Below are 20,573 nucleotides of genomic sequence, written 5' to 3'. Positions count from 1 at the left end.
TTATCTGCATATGTGAACAGCGCTCTATGCAAGCCACTAGTGTGCAGTTTTATCATCTAGCAATCGCCCTCCTCCATTCCATGGAAGTGTGTGTGTGATTTGCTCCTCCTGCACCTGTGACGCTTCCACTTTAGTGGGGGTTTAGCTGTATCCTGATAGAGTACTAGTTTTTGGCCAGGGCGATGTACACACTGCAGCCCATCTTGCTGTAAGTAATTACTTTTATATCACATTAATATTTTGCACTTTTTTTTCTGCCATACATTATTTATTTTATCATTAACACGTGTCACGTGTTCCTACAACTTAGTATTGTACTTTGACCGAACCAGGAGCGAAGATGTGTTTAATCACCTGCTTTTTATTTTATAATTCATTTATGTTTTAAGTACTTTAACGGCAATGCACTTGCTATGTTTTCATTCATAGTTGAAACTCTTGGCCATGTTTCCATGGAATGGCTTTTTGGACACAATTCTTCCATGAAGACACTTCTGGCCACACATCTCTGAATAGGTCCCACTGGTTACGGTCAGTTCTAAACTGATGGCACTACTGGACATCTTCCGACTTGTAAGAGAAGTAAGCGTGATGTGTCCTTCATCTTCTGCCCACGGCATCTATGATCCTCAATATTGCCTATTTATTGGGGCTTCTTCAAAAAAGCTTGAACAGCACATCTTGAGATCCCAGTCTGCTTTGAAATCTTGGCTTGGGAGATACCTTGTTGATGTAATATAACTACCATGTTTCTTGTTGATGTACTCAGTCTTGCCATAGTGTATTAATGTGGTAAGAACTTGGCACTTTATAAAAGTTGCAACATCAAATTTTTATTGCTATGTGCAATCTACATCAAATTATAACTTTTCCATCAAAATTCTGACCTTCATCAGGAAAATGGATAACTGAGAGACTATAAATATCGTATAGATTTGGTAGGAGAAAGGCGCTGTCTAAGCATTAGTGCCACTATTTGAATGGCACTAGTACAAGTTTCTAGGCTAAAACTTTGTATCAATGCCATTCACAAATGAGTTCACCGTTTTACACAGAGCGCCTTTTTTCTACTATATTATTGTATGAACTAAAATCAACAAATGAAGAATGAGAAAATAGGAATATTTTCTCTACCCATTCAAAATTGGGTGATACTGTCAGTCTGGCATTTTTATCGTATACTTGAAGTCCAGGTAGTTTTTTTTTTTTACCTAGTGATTTACCATCCATCCTCTTATCAATCTTATATGGAATGCCTTTCTATCTACTGATTTACAAAACATTACCTTTTCGTCCCCTTATATGTGTATTGAGACATACTGCATGTTTTAAAAAACGTAAAATATTGACTTTTTTTAGCTGGAGTTATGATTATTAAGAACACTTGATATTTGGCACATAATAGTAGTACCAGACTCCCATTGAAAGCTGAATATACTGTACCCAATGGAAAACCAGTAGGGTGTGTGTGTATATATATATATATATATATATATATATATAGAGAGAGAGAGATCACTGTAATACCAAATAGAGTAGAAATGGTTGTCAAGCACATACATTTTTCTTGAGTCAGTACATGGCTGCTTTTTACAGCTGTGTTTTCTTGACTTTTATACTCGACATTTCAATACAAAGGTTCTTATCAACTTTTTTGACCGCGTTACTGAATTTGGCCTCATGCACACTAGTGTGTGAGGAGTGTAGTGGCATATGGTAGTATGGACTGCAACATATGACATTTTGTATTGCGTGTGATGCTGCATTTATTAACATTTAACTCCTTTGTGTTTTTGCGTTTGAAAGTCTGACACACCTGTAATTCTTCTACAACTGGACTTATTTATGATATGAATGATATAGATTCCAAAAGTAGTCATGAACATGATGCCATATTCTTCAGATGTCAACTGTGAATATTGACTTTGACTTTTTTTTAATGGTTACTTAGCTATATTTTTGTGTGCATATAGCCAAAAACTGCAAAACTGTATGTAGTATTTTGATCTGTTGGGTGGGATCTTATTTTTATTTTGTGGTAATTAAAATTCTATGCTACAATGAGCAGAGTTTTTTTACTTAGATGACTTAATCGGCCTTTACACGCTACGATATTTCTAGCAATTGCTAGCGATATCGTACGCAAAAGCACCCGCCCCCGTCGTGCATGCGATATCGTGTGATCGCTGCTGCAGCGAACATTATCGCTACGGCAGTGTCACACGCACTTACCTGGTCGGCGGCGGCGCTGTGACTGCCGAACAATCCCTCCCTCAAGGGGGAGGTGTGTTTGGCGTCACCGCGACGTCAATAAGCGGCCGGCCAATCAAAGCGGAGAGGCGGAGATGAGCGGGACGAACATCCCGCCCACCTCCTTCCTTCCTCATTGCGGGCGGGACACAGGTAAGGTGAGGTTCCTCGCTCCTGCGGTGTCACACACTGCGATGTGTGGTGCCGCAGGAACGAGGAACAACATCTATAAGCAACCATTAACAATTTTTGGTTTTAGGACGACCTCTCCATGGTGAACGATTCTCACCTCTTTGGAGGACGTTTAAGGTCGCTGGTAAGTGTTACACGCTGCAATACTGTTAATGACGCCCTGATGTGCGTCACTAACGACGTGACCCCGACGATAAAACATTAACGATATCGTAGCGTGTAAAGCCCCCTTTAGGCTACATGCGCACACTGCGTTTTTGTTGCGTTTTTGTCAAGTTTTTTGGTGCAGTTTTGTTGTCAGAACTTTTTGACATCTGACTTCCCAGCAAAGTCTATGAAAAGTCAGATTTGCTATGCGCACACAGTTTGTCAGCAGGTTTTGTTGACAAAAGTTTGTGACAAAAAAGAAGCAGCATGTTCATTCTTTCTTGTGTTTTTGTTAACATTTGTCACACCTTGAAATCAATGAGGGCATCAAAAACGCAAAGGAAAAACGCATGCTATTAAATTGGTGCTTTTTACATGCGTTTTACCTGTGGTTTTGTCAACAAAAACATAGCTCACCAACTTAGTTCCAGGATGACAAAATCAATGCTGGAGTGATTTTGGCATGTCTGTCTCTTTCTCTCTCTCTCGCTCTCTCTCTCGCTCTCTCTCTCGCTCTCTCTCTCGCTCTCTCTCTCGCTCTCTCCTTCACCCTCTCTCTCTCGCTCTCCTCCCCTCTCGCTCTCTCGTCCCCTCTCTCTCTCTCGCTCGCTCTCCCCCTCTCTCTTGCTCTCTCTCTCTCTCTCCCCCTCTCCCTTTCTGTCCCTCTCTCTCTGAGCACTACATACTCACCGATCACCGGCTGTCACACTGCTCCCGCTGCCTTCTTCCAGACCCGCTCATTAGCCTCATACATATTTACTCCTCCCTCATCTATGATTGGTTGCAGTCAGACGAGCCCACATGCTGAGTGACATCTGTCTGACTGCAACCAATCACAGCCGCCGGTGGGCGTGTCTATATCGTACAGCACCACTGAAGTGAGTCCCTCTATCATGTCAGCTTAGCCGTCATTCAGGTTAGCCGCTGTCACAGCTGGAATCCTCCACCTGTGACAGCAAATCACCCGAGTGACTGAAGTGAGCTGCACCATCAGCGGTGCCATTAATCAGGTAATTTGCGGTCACAGCTGGAGACCTCCACCTGTGAGTGCAGATCAGGCTGCAACTGAAGTGAGCCACAGCTGGAGGACTGACGTGAGTGATGGCACTGCTGATAGCCACCATGTTCACCTATGCCCTCACAGTCTTTGCCCCTCTCCTCCTCACTCTCCTTCGCTATCCCCACACCCCAGCACCCTCTAAGCAAATATTCATCTCCCCCTCCCTCCTGCCTTCTCATCTGTCCTCATCTGCTGACCTATTCCTGAACCTCAGATCGCTCCTAATATCGCGCAGACCATGCCGTCCACTCTCCTTCTCCCACCTGCTCTCCCTTTCTCTACTCCTTCTCACTGCTGGTGACATAGCCCCCAATCCTGGCCCCCCATGGATGGTACACCCCTCTTTATCACCCACACACCACTCTCCACATAATAGTAACTACCGCAATCTATCCAACATAAAAACTATTCCCCTCTCACCGACTCCGCCGCCCCCTCTCTCAGGAGCGCTCTGGAATGCCCGCTCAGTGTGTAATAAACTGCACATCATTCATGATCTCTTTACCTCCAGCAATCTATCCTTTCTGGGCATCACCGAAACATGGCTGACACCATCCAACTCTGCCTCCCCAGCTGCACTATGTTACGGTGGCCTGCACTTCTCCCACACTCCTCGCCCTGGCAATAGACAAGGTGGAGGAGTGGGCCTCCTTCTTTCTAACAACTACAACTTCACCACAATCCCACCTCTACCCTCCCTCGACCTGCCTTCCTTTGAAGTGCACTCTGTCCGAATCTATTCTCCCTCCAACCTCCAAGTGGCTGTCATATACAGACCCCCGGGCGCCACCACTGCCTTCCTCGACCACTTTTCTGCCTGGCTTCTACACTTTCTCTCTGCTGACATTCCCACCATCATCATGGGTGACTTCAACATCCCCACTGACACTCGCCAACAAGCTGCTTCCAAACTCCTCTCCCTTGCTTCGTCTTTTGGCTTAACTCAGTGGTCCACCTCTGCCACCCACAAAGATGGACACACACTAGACCTTATCTTCACCCGCCTCTGTCCCCTTTCTGACTTCACAACTTCCCCCCTCCCCCTATCTGACCACCATCTTCTGACCTTTTCAGCCCTGTCCTCCTCACCTACCCCCCCTGTCCAGCACCTAGCACATCCCCGCAGAAACCTTGCACACCTCAACATGCACACCCTCGCCGACTCTATCCTCCCACTGTCCTCCATATCGTCCCTCCACGACACAGACAGCGCCACCACTTTCTACAACACCACCCTCACATCAGCTATTGATTCAGTCGCTCCCCTTGTGCATGGCAGAGTGAGACGAATCAATAGACAGCCCTGGCACAACAGCCTCACTAAAAAACTTCGGCAAAGGTCTAGGGCTGCAGAGCGGCGGTGGAAGAAAACGCACTCCCAGGAAGACTTCACCACATTCAAAAATGCAATTCACACATTTCGCTCAGTCCTCATCTCCGCTAAACACGATTACTTCAGAAACCTCATATCCTCTCTAACACACAACCCCAAACAGTTATTCAACACTTTCAACTCCCTCCTTCGCCCGCCACTGCCCCCTCCAACCTCCCTCATTTCTGCAGAAGACTTTGCCACCTATTTCCAAGAAAAAATCGACCTAATAAGGCAAGTCTTCTCTGCTCAGCCACCACAACCCCTTCATGTAGCTGACCACTGCCCCTCTCCCATAAACTTCCTCCCCACCATCACCGAAGGAGAGCTTGCACGTCTTCTCTCAAAAGCGCACCTCACCACCTGCGCACTTGACCCCATGCCATCCCACCTCCTTCCCAACCTCACCACCATCCTTATTCCAGCCTTAACCCACCTCTTCAACCTATCTTTAATGACTGGAACCTTCCCCTCTGCCTTTAAACATGCAACAGTCACACCTATCCTAAAGACACCTTCCCTCGATCCAACCTCTACTACCAGCTATCGCCCCATATCACTACTCCCACTTGCCTCAAAACTCCTGGAACAGCATGTCCATGCTGAACTTTCCTCCCACCTCTCCTCTAACGCTCTCTTTGACAACCTACAGTCCGGCTTCCGTCCACATCACTCTACCGAAACTGCCCTGACTAAAATCACAAATGACTTGCTTACTGCCAAAGCGAACAAGCACTTCTCTATACTCCTACTCCTAGACCTGTCCTCAGCCTTCGATACCGTTGACCACTCCCTCCTATTACAGACCCTCTCTTCCCTTGGTGTCAGAGATCTTGCCCTCTCTTGGATCTCTTCATACCTCTCAAATCGCACTTTCAGTGTCTCCCACTCTCACACAACCTCTTCATCCCACCATCTCTCTGTTGGCGTCCCTCAAGGCTCTGTCCTAGGACCCCTACTTTTCTCTATCTACACATTTGGCCTGGGACAACTCATAAAGTCCCATGGCTTCCAATACCACCTATATGCCGACGACACCCAGATCTACCTCTCTGGCCCAGATGCCACATCTCTGCTGTCCAAAATCCCGAAATGTCTATCTGCTATATCCTCCTTCTTCTCCTCTCGCTTCCTAAAGCTCAATGTGGCCAAAACTGAACTAATCATCTTTCCTCCGTCTCACCTACACTCTCCACCTGATCTATCTATTACAATAAATAACACCACGCTCTCGCCAGTACCCAAAGTTCGCTGCCTCGGAGTGACCTTTGACTCTGCCTTATCCTTCATACCACACATCCAATCCCTCACCACCTCCTGCCGTCTTCAACTCAAAAATATTTCCAGAATCCGCCCTTTCCTCAATTTGCAATCTACTAAAATGCTAGTGCATGCCCTCATAATCTCCCGCCTCGACTACTGTAACATCCTCCTCTGTGGCCTCCCTGCCAACACGCTCGCCCCTCTCCAGTCCATCCTTAACTCTGCTGCCCGACTTATCCACCTCTCTCCTCAATACCACCCCGCTTCTCCCCTCTGCATGTCCCTCCACTGGCTTCCAATCCTCCACCGTATCCAATTCAAACTTCTAACACTGACCTACAAAGCTGTGCATAATCTTTCCCCTCCGTACATCTCCGAACTACTCTCCCACTACACTCCAACACGTCACCTCCGGTCCTCCCAAGATCTCCTCCTCTCCTCCTCTCTCATTCGCTCCTCACGCAACCGACTCCAAGACTTCTCCCGAGCATCCCCAGTCTCCTGGAACTCGCTGCCTCAACACGTCAGACTATCCCCTACCCTTGCAAACTTCAAACGGAACCTGAAAACGCACCTGTTCAGAAATGCCTACAATCTACAATGAACTCGCTGCCGCCCGACCACCGTGCGGAGCTGCCGCCCGACCACCGTGCGGAGCTGCCGCCCGACCACCGTGCGGAGCTGCCGCCCGACCACCGTGCGGAGATGCCGCCCGACCACCGTGCGGAGCTGCCGCCCGACCACCGTGCGGAGCTGCCGCCCGACCACCGTGCGGAGCTGCCGCCCGACCACCGTGCGGAGCTGCCGCCCGACCACCGTGCGGAGCTGCCGCCCGACCACCGTGCGGAGCTGCCGCCCGACTACCGTGCGGAGCCGCCGCCTGACCTACACCCCACCTATTGTCTCCTCCCCATAATCCTATAGAATGTAAGCCCGCAAGGGTAGGGCCCTCTTCCCTCTGTACTAGTCTGTCTACTGTAACTTGTATACGTATTTTGTATGTAACCCCCCTTCTCATGTACAGCACCATAGAATTAATGGTGCTCTATAAATAAATAATAATAAATAAATAATAATAATAATAATAATAAATAGCGTGGCTCACTTCATTAGCGGCCTGAATCTCACAGCAGTGAACCTGTGACGTCATTGCTGCGACACACGCCATACTGCGGGACCCGTAGCTGCAACGTCATGGTTTCACCCTAGTTCATTCTGATCGCTGTGGCTCTGTCTGCACTCATAGCTGGCAGTCATGCTGTAGCAGTGCTGAAAGCGTAGTGAGACCTTGTGTGGATTACTTCGCACCTGGAGGGGTGTTTGGGGGGTTAATAAAGTGGTGAGGGGGCTTTTTAATAATAAAGAGGGGGCTTTTTATTTTATTTCAAATAAAGGATTTTTTGGCTGTTTGTGGTTTATTTACTTTCTCATAGAAGCCTAACATTACTAGCCTAGGGCTTAGTAGCAGCTATGGGCTGCCATTAATCACTTATTACCCCGACTGCCACCGCACCAGGGCAATCGGGAAGAGCTGGGTCCAGCGCCAGAATTGGCGCATCTTATGGATGCGCCACTTATGGGGCGGCTGTGAGGTGCTATTGCTGGGTTGGCAAGGGCCAAATAACGATGGCCCTTCCCACCCTAATAATATTAGGCCCCAGTTGTCTGCTGTACTTTGGCTGATATTAGAAACATGGGGGGGACCCCACATCATAATCTTTTTTTTGTTTATTAAATGAATTCATTTTTTTTAAAAAAAGCGTGGGATCCCCTCTATTTTTCATAAACAGCCAAGGTACAGCAGACACCTGAGGGTTGCAGCCTACAGCTGCTGCTGTTCCTGTGCTGGATATGAAAAAATGGGGGGACCCCTACGTCATTTTTTTTTACCCCCCAAATATTTTAAAAAAAAAACAGCTAGCCAAGCTGGCTATCCTATCTGTTCTTCCTTATTATCTAATCTATATGTTCTTATTATCTATCTATCTATCTATCTATCTATCTATCTATCTATCTATCCATCTAGCTATTCTTTCTATTTTTTTTTCTATCTATACATCTATTCTAGCTATATATCCATTATCCTGTCATATTTTTTCTCCTTTAAAAAAGGCAATGACAAAAACGCGCTAAAAACGCACCTACATTAAAAGCGTGTTTTGGTTTGGGGTTTTTTTTACATTTTCAGGCTCTCTGACAAGGTGCAGTCTTGGTTGCAGTTTGTGTGCAGCAAAAACTGTAGTGTGCGCATTTAGCCTTATGTTTGTGATTCAGTGCAGCAAGCAATTTGCTGTATGGAAGATACTATGAGTTAAGGGAGCTAAAAGTTTACACTGATTGATTGGTGGCACTAAACAACCACTGATCACTAAGACTCAATGATCACCGGTCATTTAATAACCTGATCACACAGGCAAACTGCAGTAAAGGATGTATACGTGAGGATCTGTAGGAGATCACATACTGCGCGTATGCTGTCACTGTTTTCAGCAACTATAGTTTTATTTAAACAGAACGATGCACTGCCGAGAACGATGATCTTTTGCACTGTGCAAAATATAACTCCACCTGATGAACGAGTGTTTTGCTTTTTCATTGGGTGCTCCAAAGCCTGTTTCCATTGAAAGTTTATCGTTAGCGAGGAACGCTCATTAATGTTAATCTTTCAGTGTGTATATATATCATAAGGGACAGAGAATAGAGTACACATCCTTCAGAGGGTGATTGTGATTGCTCACAGAACATTATCTGTGCATATAGTTCTCCCCCCTTAATAAAAAAAAATAAAATAATATATATATATATATATATATATATATATAATATTTCTAGTAATTATATGATTTGAAGGCGTTTTCTCCTGATCAAAAAACTTTGCAATTTGCCTCAATACAATTCCTCTGCATTCTCAAGAATGGTGGCATTTTGCATTCCATTGTATACTAAATGTTGCCTAGGTTACTGGCCAGATTTCTATGACTGGAGCGTATGCTTACAAGCTTTTCTGCAGATCTTGCTAGTGCCGCTCTGAAGCTGGCTGGATCTGTCCAGCTTCAGTGGCCCTGATGCTGCAGAGTCTAATCTGTCAGTTATAAGGAGTGCACTGCCCCCTTGAAAGCAGAAACATGGGAGGCAGAGGAGCGGTGTGTTCCTGAAGGGAGATAATGAGTGTAAGTCCAGTTAAAACGACATTACCTAATGTTGTCATACTTAGAAAATGTAAAAAAAATTGCAAAATGAATGTTTATTATAATAAAAACATACCTTATCAGTCTTCCCTGTTCAATTTTTTTAAAAAAAAAAATGTTTGTCTCGAATGGTTACAACCTGTGGGCTTGCTTTTTGAACATGCTCAGTTGGCCTCTCACACACTTTGTAAAAACCTTATGAACATGCGTCTGCTGCTACTGAGTAGATCACGATGGTCCCCTCTCAACCAGCAGGAGAGCGGACGTTCACTTCAACTATCACAGACAGTTCTGGAGAGCAGGGAACAGCGGTGTTGTAGTGTACAGAAAGAGAGCAGCTCAGGGGTGCCATGGTGAACCAGCACGGCTAAATGCAGTGTGTGAAAAGCAGAGCGATAGTACAAGGGTTACATAAATAGGTGAGTACAACTCCCTTTAGGATAGAACATAGACTTACATGCAAAGGAGCGTCAGATCCTATCCGGAAAGAATTGAGAAAACGCTTGGTAACCGGAGATACTCTCTTCAGTTTTGGTAAACATTGACTTGTAGATGACAAGCAACTTGAAGAAGTAATGGGTGACTAATAGCGGGGCATTACTGTCAAAACACAAATCCATGTACATCACACACCACAATTTACCTTTTATATTATGTAGCTTGATTTGACTTAATTTCATTAGTTTTTTAACAACTTAATGGCAACCCCATGTTTGAGTTCATAGCACGTTCATAGACCCTCACCCCCACGGCCAGAAGGGATGCATTATTCACCAGACATATCAACTCCTAGAATTGTGAACACACATTTCTCTTTGCTGAGAAGTTAGATAGCACATGGTTGCATGATTGATCCCATGTTTTAATAATGAATAGACCTTATGTACTATGAATTGATGTTGACAGTTGCAGGCTGCATGGACATCTAGAGAACCATTACTTAGTATTTGTAATTCAACCCGGCAATCAATCAAAGTAAACAAGAACTACTAGTGAACAAGCCATAAATTTCTGATTTTACTGTATGTACAAGTGCATCTCAATAAATTAGATCACCAAAAAGTTAATTTATTTCAGTAATTCAATACAAAAAAAGAAAACGCATATATTATAGTATATTAATAGCATTCATAAACAGAAAAGCAAAATCTTTTAGGCTGTGTTCACACGTTGAGTATTTAGTCAGTATTTCATATCAGTGTTTGTAAGCCAAAACCAGGAGTGGAACAGTCAGAGAAAAAGTATAAGGCCTAAGTCACACGGCATGAAAATCGGAGCGAGTGGAATGCGATGTTTTATTGCAGTCCACTCGGAACAATATTAGCCTATGTCCCAGCACCCATGAGCGATTATTTTCTCAGCCCTAATCGGACCAAGAAAACAATCGCAGCATGCTACGATTGTAAAGCGAGTCTTGTTTGTCTCGCACCCATTCAAGTCTATGGGGCAAGAGATAAATCGCACTGCACTCGCAGTACACCGGTGTACCGCGAGTGCAGAGTGAGAATGGCAATAGCCAGCAACGGAGGAGAGAGGGAGATAAATCCCTCCCCTCCGCAGTGCCAGCCCACCCTCTGCAGCGCTGGCCCTCCCCTCCTCAGTGCCAGCCCGCCCCTCCTCAGTGCAGGCCCGCCCCCCGCAGCCAGCTGAGGTCCGATCGCATGATCGGACCTCAGTCGTAGTGAGACTCACATGGCTCCTGCTGCTAGAAGATCCCCGTGTGGCCCCGGCCTAATAGAAACACAAGCACCACTTATGTATTTATCTCCCACTCCTCAATTTGACTTAAAAATACTGAGGTGAAAAACGCCCCAAATACTTATAAATAGTTTCACAAATAATGTTTTGTCTTCAGCATTACAAGCCTGTTGTCAGTACAATTTATAGCCTTTTCTTAACATGGAAGCAGTGACCAGATGGATACATGATGCATTGGTTTGAACTTCCACTTGAAGCAATTATTGAAGTTGAGTCACACTGTTTATTAAGTTGTATTTCTTTGTGAACGCAGCTTAGCTGTGGTTAGCTTATTTAAGCTTCAGGCTACATTTATCTTTAAAATGAAAAGATTGTAGAAAACTCTGCAAGTTGTGATCACTAGCTTTGTAGCTTTCTTTTTGTGCCCGACTTTAAGTAATTGTTTGCTTATGTTGTAATAGAAATGTGAAGTTGTTTGCATTTCTGTATGCCAGGTTAGATATTGGCAAAGGTGAGATTGAAAGAGAAAAGATAATGACCAGAAAGGATTGGGTTTATGCTACCTGAACGACTGAGATAAACCATTACCAATCAGCTTCTTGTTTGCCAATCGGCAATCATTTAATAGCCTGTTTATACAGGCAGACCACAGAGAATATGTGCACAGGACGATCAGTAATAATTATTCACTGCACCTAGAATATCATTGTTTGCAGGCGGTGCAGGTCCTGTTTACACAGGATGATGTGCTGCAGAGAATGATGATCCTTTAATCCAGTCCAAACATAATTTTGCTAGTTCGTTGGGGGATCGGCAGATGGTTTATACTGCATGATTATTGGGAAACTTATGTTTGTTCTTAAAGACAACCTATCACTTCTAAGAACAATGCAAGAAATTACAGTGCATGAAATTTATAAGATTTTTATAAAATACAAGTCATCAGTAAACAAGTTATTTTCTCTTAGTATTACAGGTATGTAGTTTTAGTTTAACTTTTCCACAGTAAGCTCAGAATCTGGTGAGGTTGTACCCTCAATGAGAGGGGGAATATTCTATACGCATCTAAATGGTAAATGGACCCTTGGCTTAGATCTGTTTTATGTAGGGTAGACTCATCAATTCTACTGTTTTGTGTAGCCTACATGTAATAAGATGAACTGTTCATTCTGCAGAGAAGCAGAAGGTAGAGGACAAAGCTGTTTATAAAGGGTTAACCTACTAAAAGTGGACATAGCTATTTCTAAGAGGTTAACCAGAGGCTCTCCCAGCAGCAGCCTTACCACTCAGAAAAAGCTGTAGGATTTACTTGTATTGCTGCTTCCATCCTCCTAATACTGCATCTTATCCATAATATACAGGGATGGATCTGATTTTACCACATATATAACAACATTCAACATTGAGGTAAACACATGCTTCTAGGTTTACATGCTGCACTCTCCCAGGTTCACCCCTCACAATGGCATCTCACAGCGCCGAATCAAGAACAGTTACACAGCTATCATATAATGAGACTCCCATCTAGCCCACTGCAGTCTACATCTATCAAATAATGAGACTCCCATCTAGCCCACTGCAGTCTACATCTATCAAATAATGAGACTCCCATCTAGCCCACTGCAGTCTACATCTATCAAATAATGAGACTCCCATCTAGCCCACTGCAGGCTACATCTATCAAATAATGACTCCCATCTAGCCCACTGCAGGCTACATCTATCAAATAATGACTCCCATCTAGCCCACTGCAGTCTACATCTATCAAATAATGAGACTCCCATCTAGCCCACTGCAGTCTACATCTATCAAATAATGAGACTCCCATCTAGCCCACTGCAGTCTACATCTATCAAATAATGAGACTCCCATCTAGCCCACTGCAGTCTACATCTATCAAATAATGAGACTCCCATCTAGCCCACTGCAGTCTACATCTATCAAATAATGAGACTCCCATCTAGCCCACTGCAGTCTACATCGCTGAAACAATCATAACTATGTATTTGAGAAGGATTTAGAATTTGCCTTTTTACTTTGAAGTGATTGATCCTCTTTAAGAATTTTCGTTCATGATAATTGTGACGTCTAAATGCACGTTAAATGGCTTCAGTTGTAGTTACTAATGCACTAGATAGTGTTCAAGGTAGAGATTGTTGTAAAGTGTTGTCCCAATGATATGTCGCAGATAGATTAGAAAGAATGACAAGCAAATACATTGTTTTATGTTTTTTAATAATAGTTTGTTCATTTTATTTTACAGTATACTTTCCGTATAAATTCTCCTGTTTCATGATCACTGTATGCAGTTATTCAGTAGGACCAATCTGTCCTTTATATGCCCTGATGCAAACTATGATGGTTCTTTTTTAGTAACTGCGCTAAAATATGTCTAATATATAAATTAGAGTACAAAATGTTAGAAATAATTTGTTTTTCCATTTTTTACAGTGCCTCATACCCAAGGTCCTCTTGATGGAAGTTTGTATGCTAAAGTGAGAAAGAAAAGTCTTTCAGATGGATCTGTTACAGTTATTGACCCTGAAGTTCCCATGACAAGCAGTCCTGATCATAGTGATCACACCTTATCTGTAAGTAGTGATTCTGGACACTCTACTGCTTCTGTTAGGACGGAAAGAACAGAAGAAAAGCTTGGATCAAGAATCAAACGAGGGTTGAGTTCAAAAGAAAAAGCAGAACTGGATCAACTTCTAAGTGGGTTTGGGGTAAATAACCCAACAAGCTCACTGAAGGATATGACCGATGCTCAAAACAAGCATAGTGGGAAGCGCCATATAGTACCTGCTCAAATTCATGTAAATGGAAGCACACAACTCAAAGAAAGGGAAACTGATATTTTAGATGACGAAATGCCAAATCATGATTTACACAGCGTGGACAGCATAGGCACATTATCATCTTCAGAAGGCCAACACTCAAACAACCTTGGCAATTTTAGCTGCCATAAGAGCAGTCAAAATTCTTTGCTGTCGGATGGGTTTTGCAGTAACACTGGCGATGAACATGGTAATAACTTAGTGCCTGACTTGGGTATCAGCATTGACCATATATATGAAAGATCTTACACCATCCATGAACCAAAGCAAGTTCAACAGCCAACGGCACAACCTCCCCCTTATGTACAGAGAAATTACTCTACTCAGACTTGGGTACGTCAGCAACAAATGGTCAGTTCACAGCAGTACAGCTTCAGTGCGGATAATGAAGGTCGTTTCATTATGCATACATCACCGGACGCCTCCTCATCTAACGCACCTGAAATATTGAAAAGCTCTTCTGCATCCAACCAAGGATTTAATCACAGAGATGAAGTGCAAAGGAGTACATCAAGCTCAGCTCGGGACATCACTCCTGAAGTTAACAGGCAGCCATTATCAACACAGCCAACACCAAATGGAATTGAAGTGAAGGATGAAGAAACGCCATCTTCTCCAACATTGGATATTGATCAGTCAATTGAGCAGCTTAATAAATTGATACTAGAATTAGATCCAACATTTGAACCAATTCCAACTCGGATGAATTCTAGTACAACAAATGCGAGCTTACTAGCTGCTAATATGGATAACATTGGTCTGCACACTCCTTTAGATGCAGAACAACGGCGAAAGATATTTCAAGGAGGTAAGATAGTAGCTGGTCATGTAAAGGGTTATGGTTTAATGATTGGGTAACCAAAATATATGCAATGTCCCAATATACTTTGTACAACAGGTCCTCACTATTTTAAATAACTTTACTTCCATTCATTGCATTACCATTTTCATTGTTCCAGAAACCTAATCTTCATCCCTAGTCACATGGTGCTCAGGTCTAAAACTTGTGACCTGGTACTGGACTTGCTACAGTACAATCATTAGGCCTCCTCATGATAGTGAGCTCAGCACCTACATGTCCATCTTGTGACAGGACCAATTGTTTTTGTTTTTTTTGTTTGTTTTTTTAGACTTGTAAGAAAATTGGGACGGTTCTTATTCAATGACACCAAATAGAGAGCTTGAAATTGGTTAGAAAATAATGCACAAAGAAACACAACTTTATACAATGAGCAAGCATTACTTACTGAAATACAAAGACTAGCGAACTGCAAGATTCCTAACTATTTGTCTTTTAATTAAATTTTTCATGTAATAGTTGATAAAGGGTTATTTGCATCTTAGCATTTCATGACTGAGACACGAATAAGGCTGTATGTGCAGGTCCCGGGTTTTTTTCGCGTTTTAAACTGCACTGTCAATGACAAACTGGATGCTTTTACTTCCCCAGCAAAATCTATGAGAAATCTGAATTTCCATGCTCATGTTGCTGTTTTTCTGTCTGCTTTTTATTTGTCAAATATTTGTCAAAATCTTTGACAAAAAAAAAGCAGCATGTCACTTCTTTTTGTGTTTTTGTCACGTTTTGCCACCCATTGAAATCAATGAGGTGGACCAAAATGCATGGAAAAACGAATGGTACCAAATTGTTGCATTTTGCATGCATTGTACTTGCGGTTTTGTCACTAAAAACACAGGTCACCCACATTGTTCCACGATTAAATAAAACACTGCAGGAGTGAAAATCTCTCTGTCTCTCTCTCCGTTTCATACTCACCAATCACCGACTTGGCCGTCACACTGCTCCCGCAGCCTCTCATGCTTCTGTCGAGACCGCTCATTAATCTCATACATATTCACTGCTTCCCCCACCCACTGGCATCTGTGATTGGTTGCAGTCAGACGCGCCCCCATGTTGAGTGACAGCTGTCTGACTGTAACCAATCACAGCCGTCGGTGGGCGGGTCTATATTGTACAGGAAAATAAATAATTTTAAAAATCCAGCGTGCGGTTTCCCCAATTTTGATAGCAAGCCAATATAAAGCCTCACAGATGAGGGCTGGTATTGTCAGGCTGGGGATATTATTGGGAGCCCCCAGCCTAAAAATATAAGCCTGCAGTTGCCCGGAATTGACGCATCCATTAGATGTAACAGTCCCGGGACTTTATCCAGCTCTTCCCAATTTACCCTGGTGCGGTGGCAATTGGGGTAATAAGGAGTTACTGCCCGCTGTGAGCTCCACGCAGCAACCGAAGTGAGTCGAGCTATTAGCGGTGACATCTCAGGTTAGCCGCAACCGCAGCTGGAGTCCTCTACCTGTGACAGCAAATCACCCGAGTGACTGAAGTGAGCCGCACGATTAGCGATACCGTCACTCAGGTGATTTCCAGTCACAGCTGGAATCCTCCACCTGTGACAGCAAATCACCTGAGTGACTGAAGTGAGCTGCACGATTAGCGGTGCCGTCACTCACGTGATTTCCAGTCACAGCTTGGGTCCTCCACCTGAGTGACGTCACCGCTGATCGCACGGATCACTTCAGTCGCGGCCTGATTTGATTTATGGAGAAACTAGCTATCCCTCTAATCAAGCTATTCTGATATTTCTTTCTATCTATTCTGTCTGTTCTTACTTTCTATTCTATATGTTTTTTTCCAACTATCTATTCTTCTTATCTATTCTAGCTATCAAATATCCTATCATATTTTTGTTCATCTCCTTTATTAAACGCATTTTTTGTCATATACAGTGTTTACAGTTGTCAAAGTCTGCCAGAGGGTGCAGTTTTGTTGTCAAACCAAAACTGCAGCGTGCACATATAACCTAACTCAATGCAGCCCCAACCACAGAAAGTGGCAGTAAATAAACGACTTTACTATATGATTTGATTAAAGGGAGCTTTACACGCAACGACATCGCTAACGAGATGTCGTTGGGGTCATGGAATTCATGACGCACATCCGGCCTCGTTAGCGACGTCGTTGCGTGTGACACCTACGAGCGACCGCTAACGATGTAAAATACTCACCAAATCATTGATCATTGACACGTCGTCCATTTCCCAAAATATCGTTCCTTGTTCTGGACGCAGGTTGTTCGTAGTTCCTGAGGCAGCACACATCGCTACGTGTGACACCCCAGGAACGACGAACACCATACCCTCGTCCTCCGGCAACGAGGTGGGCGTGACTTTCCTGCGGCTACTCTCCGCCCCTCCACTTCAATTGGATGCCTGCCGTGTGACGTCGCTGTGACGCCGCACAAACCGCCCCCTTAGAAAAGAGGCTGTTCGCCGGCCACAGTGACGTCGCTTGGAATTTAAGTATATGTGACGGGTACTAGCGATATTGTGCGCCACGGGCAGCGATTTACCCGTGACGCACAAACGACACGGGCGAGTGCGATCGGCAGCAACATCGCTAGCGATGTCCCTGCATGTAAAGTGGCCGTAACTCCTATTAATTTCCATTGGAGTTATACAAAGAACGTTTCCATAGCTCCACCTCCAGTGGTCAAATCTAGGAGTTATGCCATCACAGTCATGTAAGATTGAGATGGGAACAGGCATTTCAATTCTACAAATTATTCTTTGTGTGGTCTATATGGACATTCTGGTGGAAAAGTTGTAAAAATTAGGATGCTTTGGAAAATGATGCAATTCAGCCTGGCATACCGTTATGTTGGATATGTGTCATAGTTTTCTATTTTATATGTATTTACAATATAATTATATGGCACTTACGACCTCCAAAAACACTATTTACCAGAAGACTTAATGATAATCTGCAGGTAAGTATTGAGGCTTACCGGAAATTCTGCTACAGAGAGAAAATGATGTTCTTGTCATGCGCGGACTTGGGGAATGTCTGGGACACGGTGAGACACACAGCAGACGGGTTTCACGACAACAAACAAGGGTTATTCCAAGGACACTTTAACAACGGACACCTCCTGCACTCACCTGCAGCTGCACCCTGCATTCCTAGCCAGTCACTATACAGGTTGCGCACCTGTCGCCGAGCAGGATACCTTGAGAGACTCTGTAATAACCCTGAATAGTGAGCTGGCAGGTAAGGATCACTAGACCTGCCACTGTACTAATGCAACAAGAGGGGAAGGTACAACAGACAGGATAAAGCCCAGCTTCACAGCTGCAGTCAAACACCAGGACTGCAGCCTACACCGCTTCACTGCAACAAGGGCTCCAGGAACTCCTTCCACCTCAAGGCCTAGGTACAGAATGAATCAGAATTACCGCCCCCTCTACTGAGAGATGTGATCATATATAAGAGAAGGGAGTGGTCACTAACCTGAGGCCAGTAGTCAAGAGCTGATTAAAAACAAAACTAACATTAACCCTTTCAGCACCAAAGAAAAGGGAATATGTTTAATGTGAGGATTCTCAGATGGCTAAGGGTGGTTTCACATCAGCATTTTTCTGCCGGTCGGCAGAAAAACGCATGTTGCCGGATTCGTTGTCAGCTCAATGCAATGTTAATGGACTTGCGGCAACATGCGTTTGCATGCGGCTATGTCAGGATCCAGTGAGTTGCAGTTTTTTACCTTGTAGCAAAAACGCAACATGTTGCGTTTTTCACTTCCGTTCAAAAACTGCATCTCAATGTATTTCAATAGGCGCCGGATCTGGTTTTAACACTTGCGGTTGTATGCTGCAGGAAGGATCCTGTTTGCAGTACAAAGCATGGCCCGAAACACATTTCTATATTTTAATATATATGTTGTTAAATAAATGTGTGTGTATATGTATGTGTATATATATATATATATATATATATATATATATATATAGCTAGATAGATATATCTTTCTGTATCTATATCTATATATAACTATCTGTCTATCTATATCTATCAATCTATATCAATCTATTTATCTTTCTATCTGTCTATATTTATATCTATCTATATCTATCTATATTTATATCTATCTATCTCTATCTATCGATCTATATATCTATCTATCCATTATCTATCTATCCATTATCTATCTATCTATCCATTATCTATATCCATTATCTATCTATCTATCTATCTATATCTCTCTTTATCTCTCGCTCTCTCTTCCGTTTTTTGTTGGGTTTTTTTTGTGTGAACCCCTTAAAAAAAAAAAAAAAAACAGTAAAAAAAATATACAGAAGAGTAGATATAGAGATGGTTTGATCGATATTGAGTCCGAGAGATAGAGGGATGAATGAATGAATTGAGGGAGGAATTTATAGATAGATAGATATTAGGATAGATAGATATCAGGATAGATAGATTTATATAGAAAGATAGATTGATATAGATAGAAAGATGGATGGATAGATAGATAGATAGATATGTGTGAAAGACATATATAATGTCCCACCACCCTGCATATTCTAAGCTGGCACACTTAATTGACTTTCATATTGCACTAAAGGGTGCCTAGTCTTGAATGTAGCCAAAAAAAATTAAAAAAAAAAAAAAAAAAAAAAAGCGACGTGAGGTCCCCCCTATCTTTTGTAGCCAACTAGGGTAAAGCTAGCGGCTACAGCCTGCAAACCACAGCTGGCAGCTTCACCTGGGCTGGTAATCCAAATCAGAGGGCACCCCGCTCTGTTATTTTACAGTACATAACTAATTAAAGAAAAACGTGGGTACCCCCCCAAAATGGGTCACCAGCTAAGGTAAAGCAGACAGCTGTGGTCTGGTATTCTCAGACTAGGGAGGTTCACTGTTTTTGACCACTCCCCAGCCTAAAAATAGCAGGCCACAGCCGCCCCAGAAGTGGTGCATGCATTGGATGTGCCAATTCTGGCGCTTCGCCCCAACTCATCCCGAATTGCCCTGGTGCGGTGGCAATTGAGGTAATAAGGAGTTAATTGCAGCAGCCCATAGCTGCCACTAAATCCTAGGTTAATCATGGCAGGCGTCTGAGTCACATTTCATGATTAACCTGTAAGTGAAAGTAAATAAACACATACACCCAAAAAAAATCCTTTATTTGGAATAAAAGACAAAAAAAAAAACATCTTTCACCACTTTAATAAAAACCCCAAACACTCCTCCTTGTCCGGCGTAATCCACACTAGGTCCCGCGACGCTCTCAGCCCTGCTACATGAAGCTGACAGGAGCGGCCGTAGAACACCGCCGCTCACTGTGAGCTCCACACAGCAACTCAAGGGAGTCGCGCTGTCAGCGGTGACGTCACTGAGGTAATGCCGGTGTGTGTGTGCGGTGTGATGGCGACAGTAGTGCCTGCGTGTGTGCGGTGATGTAGGAGGTAATGTCTGGATGTGTGCGGTGATGATGAGGGCTGTAGTGCAGGGAAGTGTGCGGTGAAGATGAGGGCGGTAATGTCTGGATGTGTGCGGTGAAGATGAGGGCTGTAATGTTGGGATGTGTACGGTGATGATGTGGGCGGTAGTGTCAGGATGTGTGCGGTGATGATGAGGGCTGTAATGTCGGGATGTGTGCGGTGATGATGTGGGCGGTAGTGTCGGGATGTATGCGGTGATGATGTGGGCGGTAGTGTCGGGATGTGTGCGGTGAAGATGAGGGCTGTAGTGTCGGGATGTG

At 43.7% G+C, this 20,573-nt stretch overlaps 1 protein-coding gene across 3 annotated transcripts in view; it reads left to right on the top strand.

Annotated features, from left to right (window-relative positions):
- TNS3 (tensin 3) overlaps positions 1–20,573 on the top strand; it is a 528,788-nt gene that overhangs the window by 424,803 nt on the left and 83,412 nt on the right. For all 3 annotated transcript variants that reach the window (XM_075315024.1, XM_075315026.1, XM_075315025.1), the window contains one exon: positions 13,622–14,815. In XM_075315024.1, coding sequence (XP_075171139.1) covers positions 13,622–14,815 — 1,194 coding nt within the window. The remainder of the gene's footprint in view (positions 1–13,621; positions 14,816–20,573) is intronic.

This window comes from Anomaloglossus baeobatrachus, chromosome 6 (assembly GCF_048569485.1).
Source record: "Anomaloglossus baeobatrachus isolate aAnoBae1 chromosome 6, aAnoBae1.hap1, whole genome shotgun sequence".
NCBI classification, from domain to species: domain Eukaryota; kingdom Metazoa; phylum Chordata; class Amphibia; order Anura; family Aromobatidae; genus Anomaloglossus; species Anomaloglossus baeobatrachus.
Note: the sequence above shows the minus strand (reverse complement) of the source record. Positions and strands in the feature narration are given on the sequence as shown.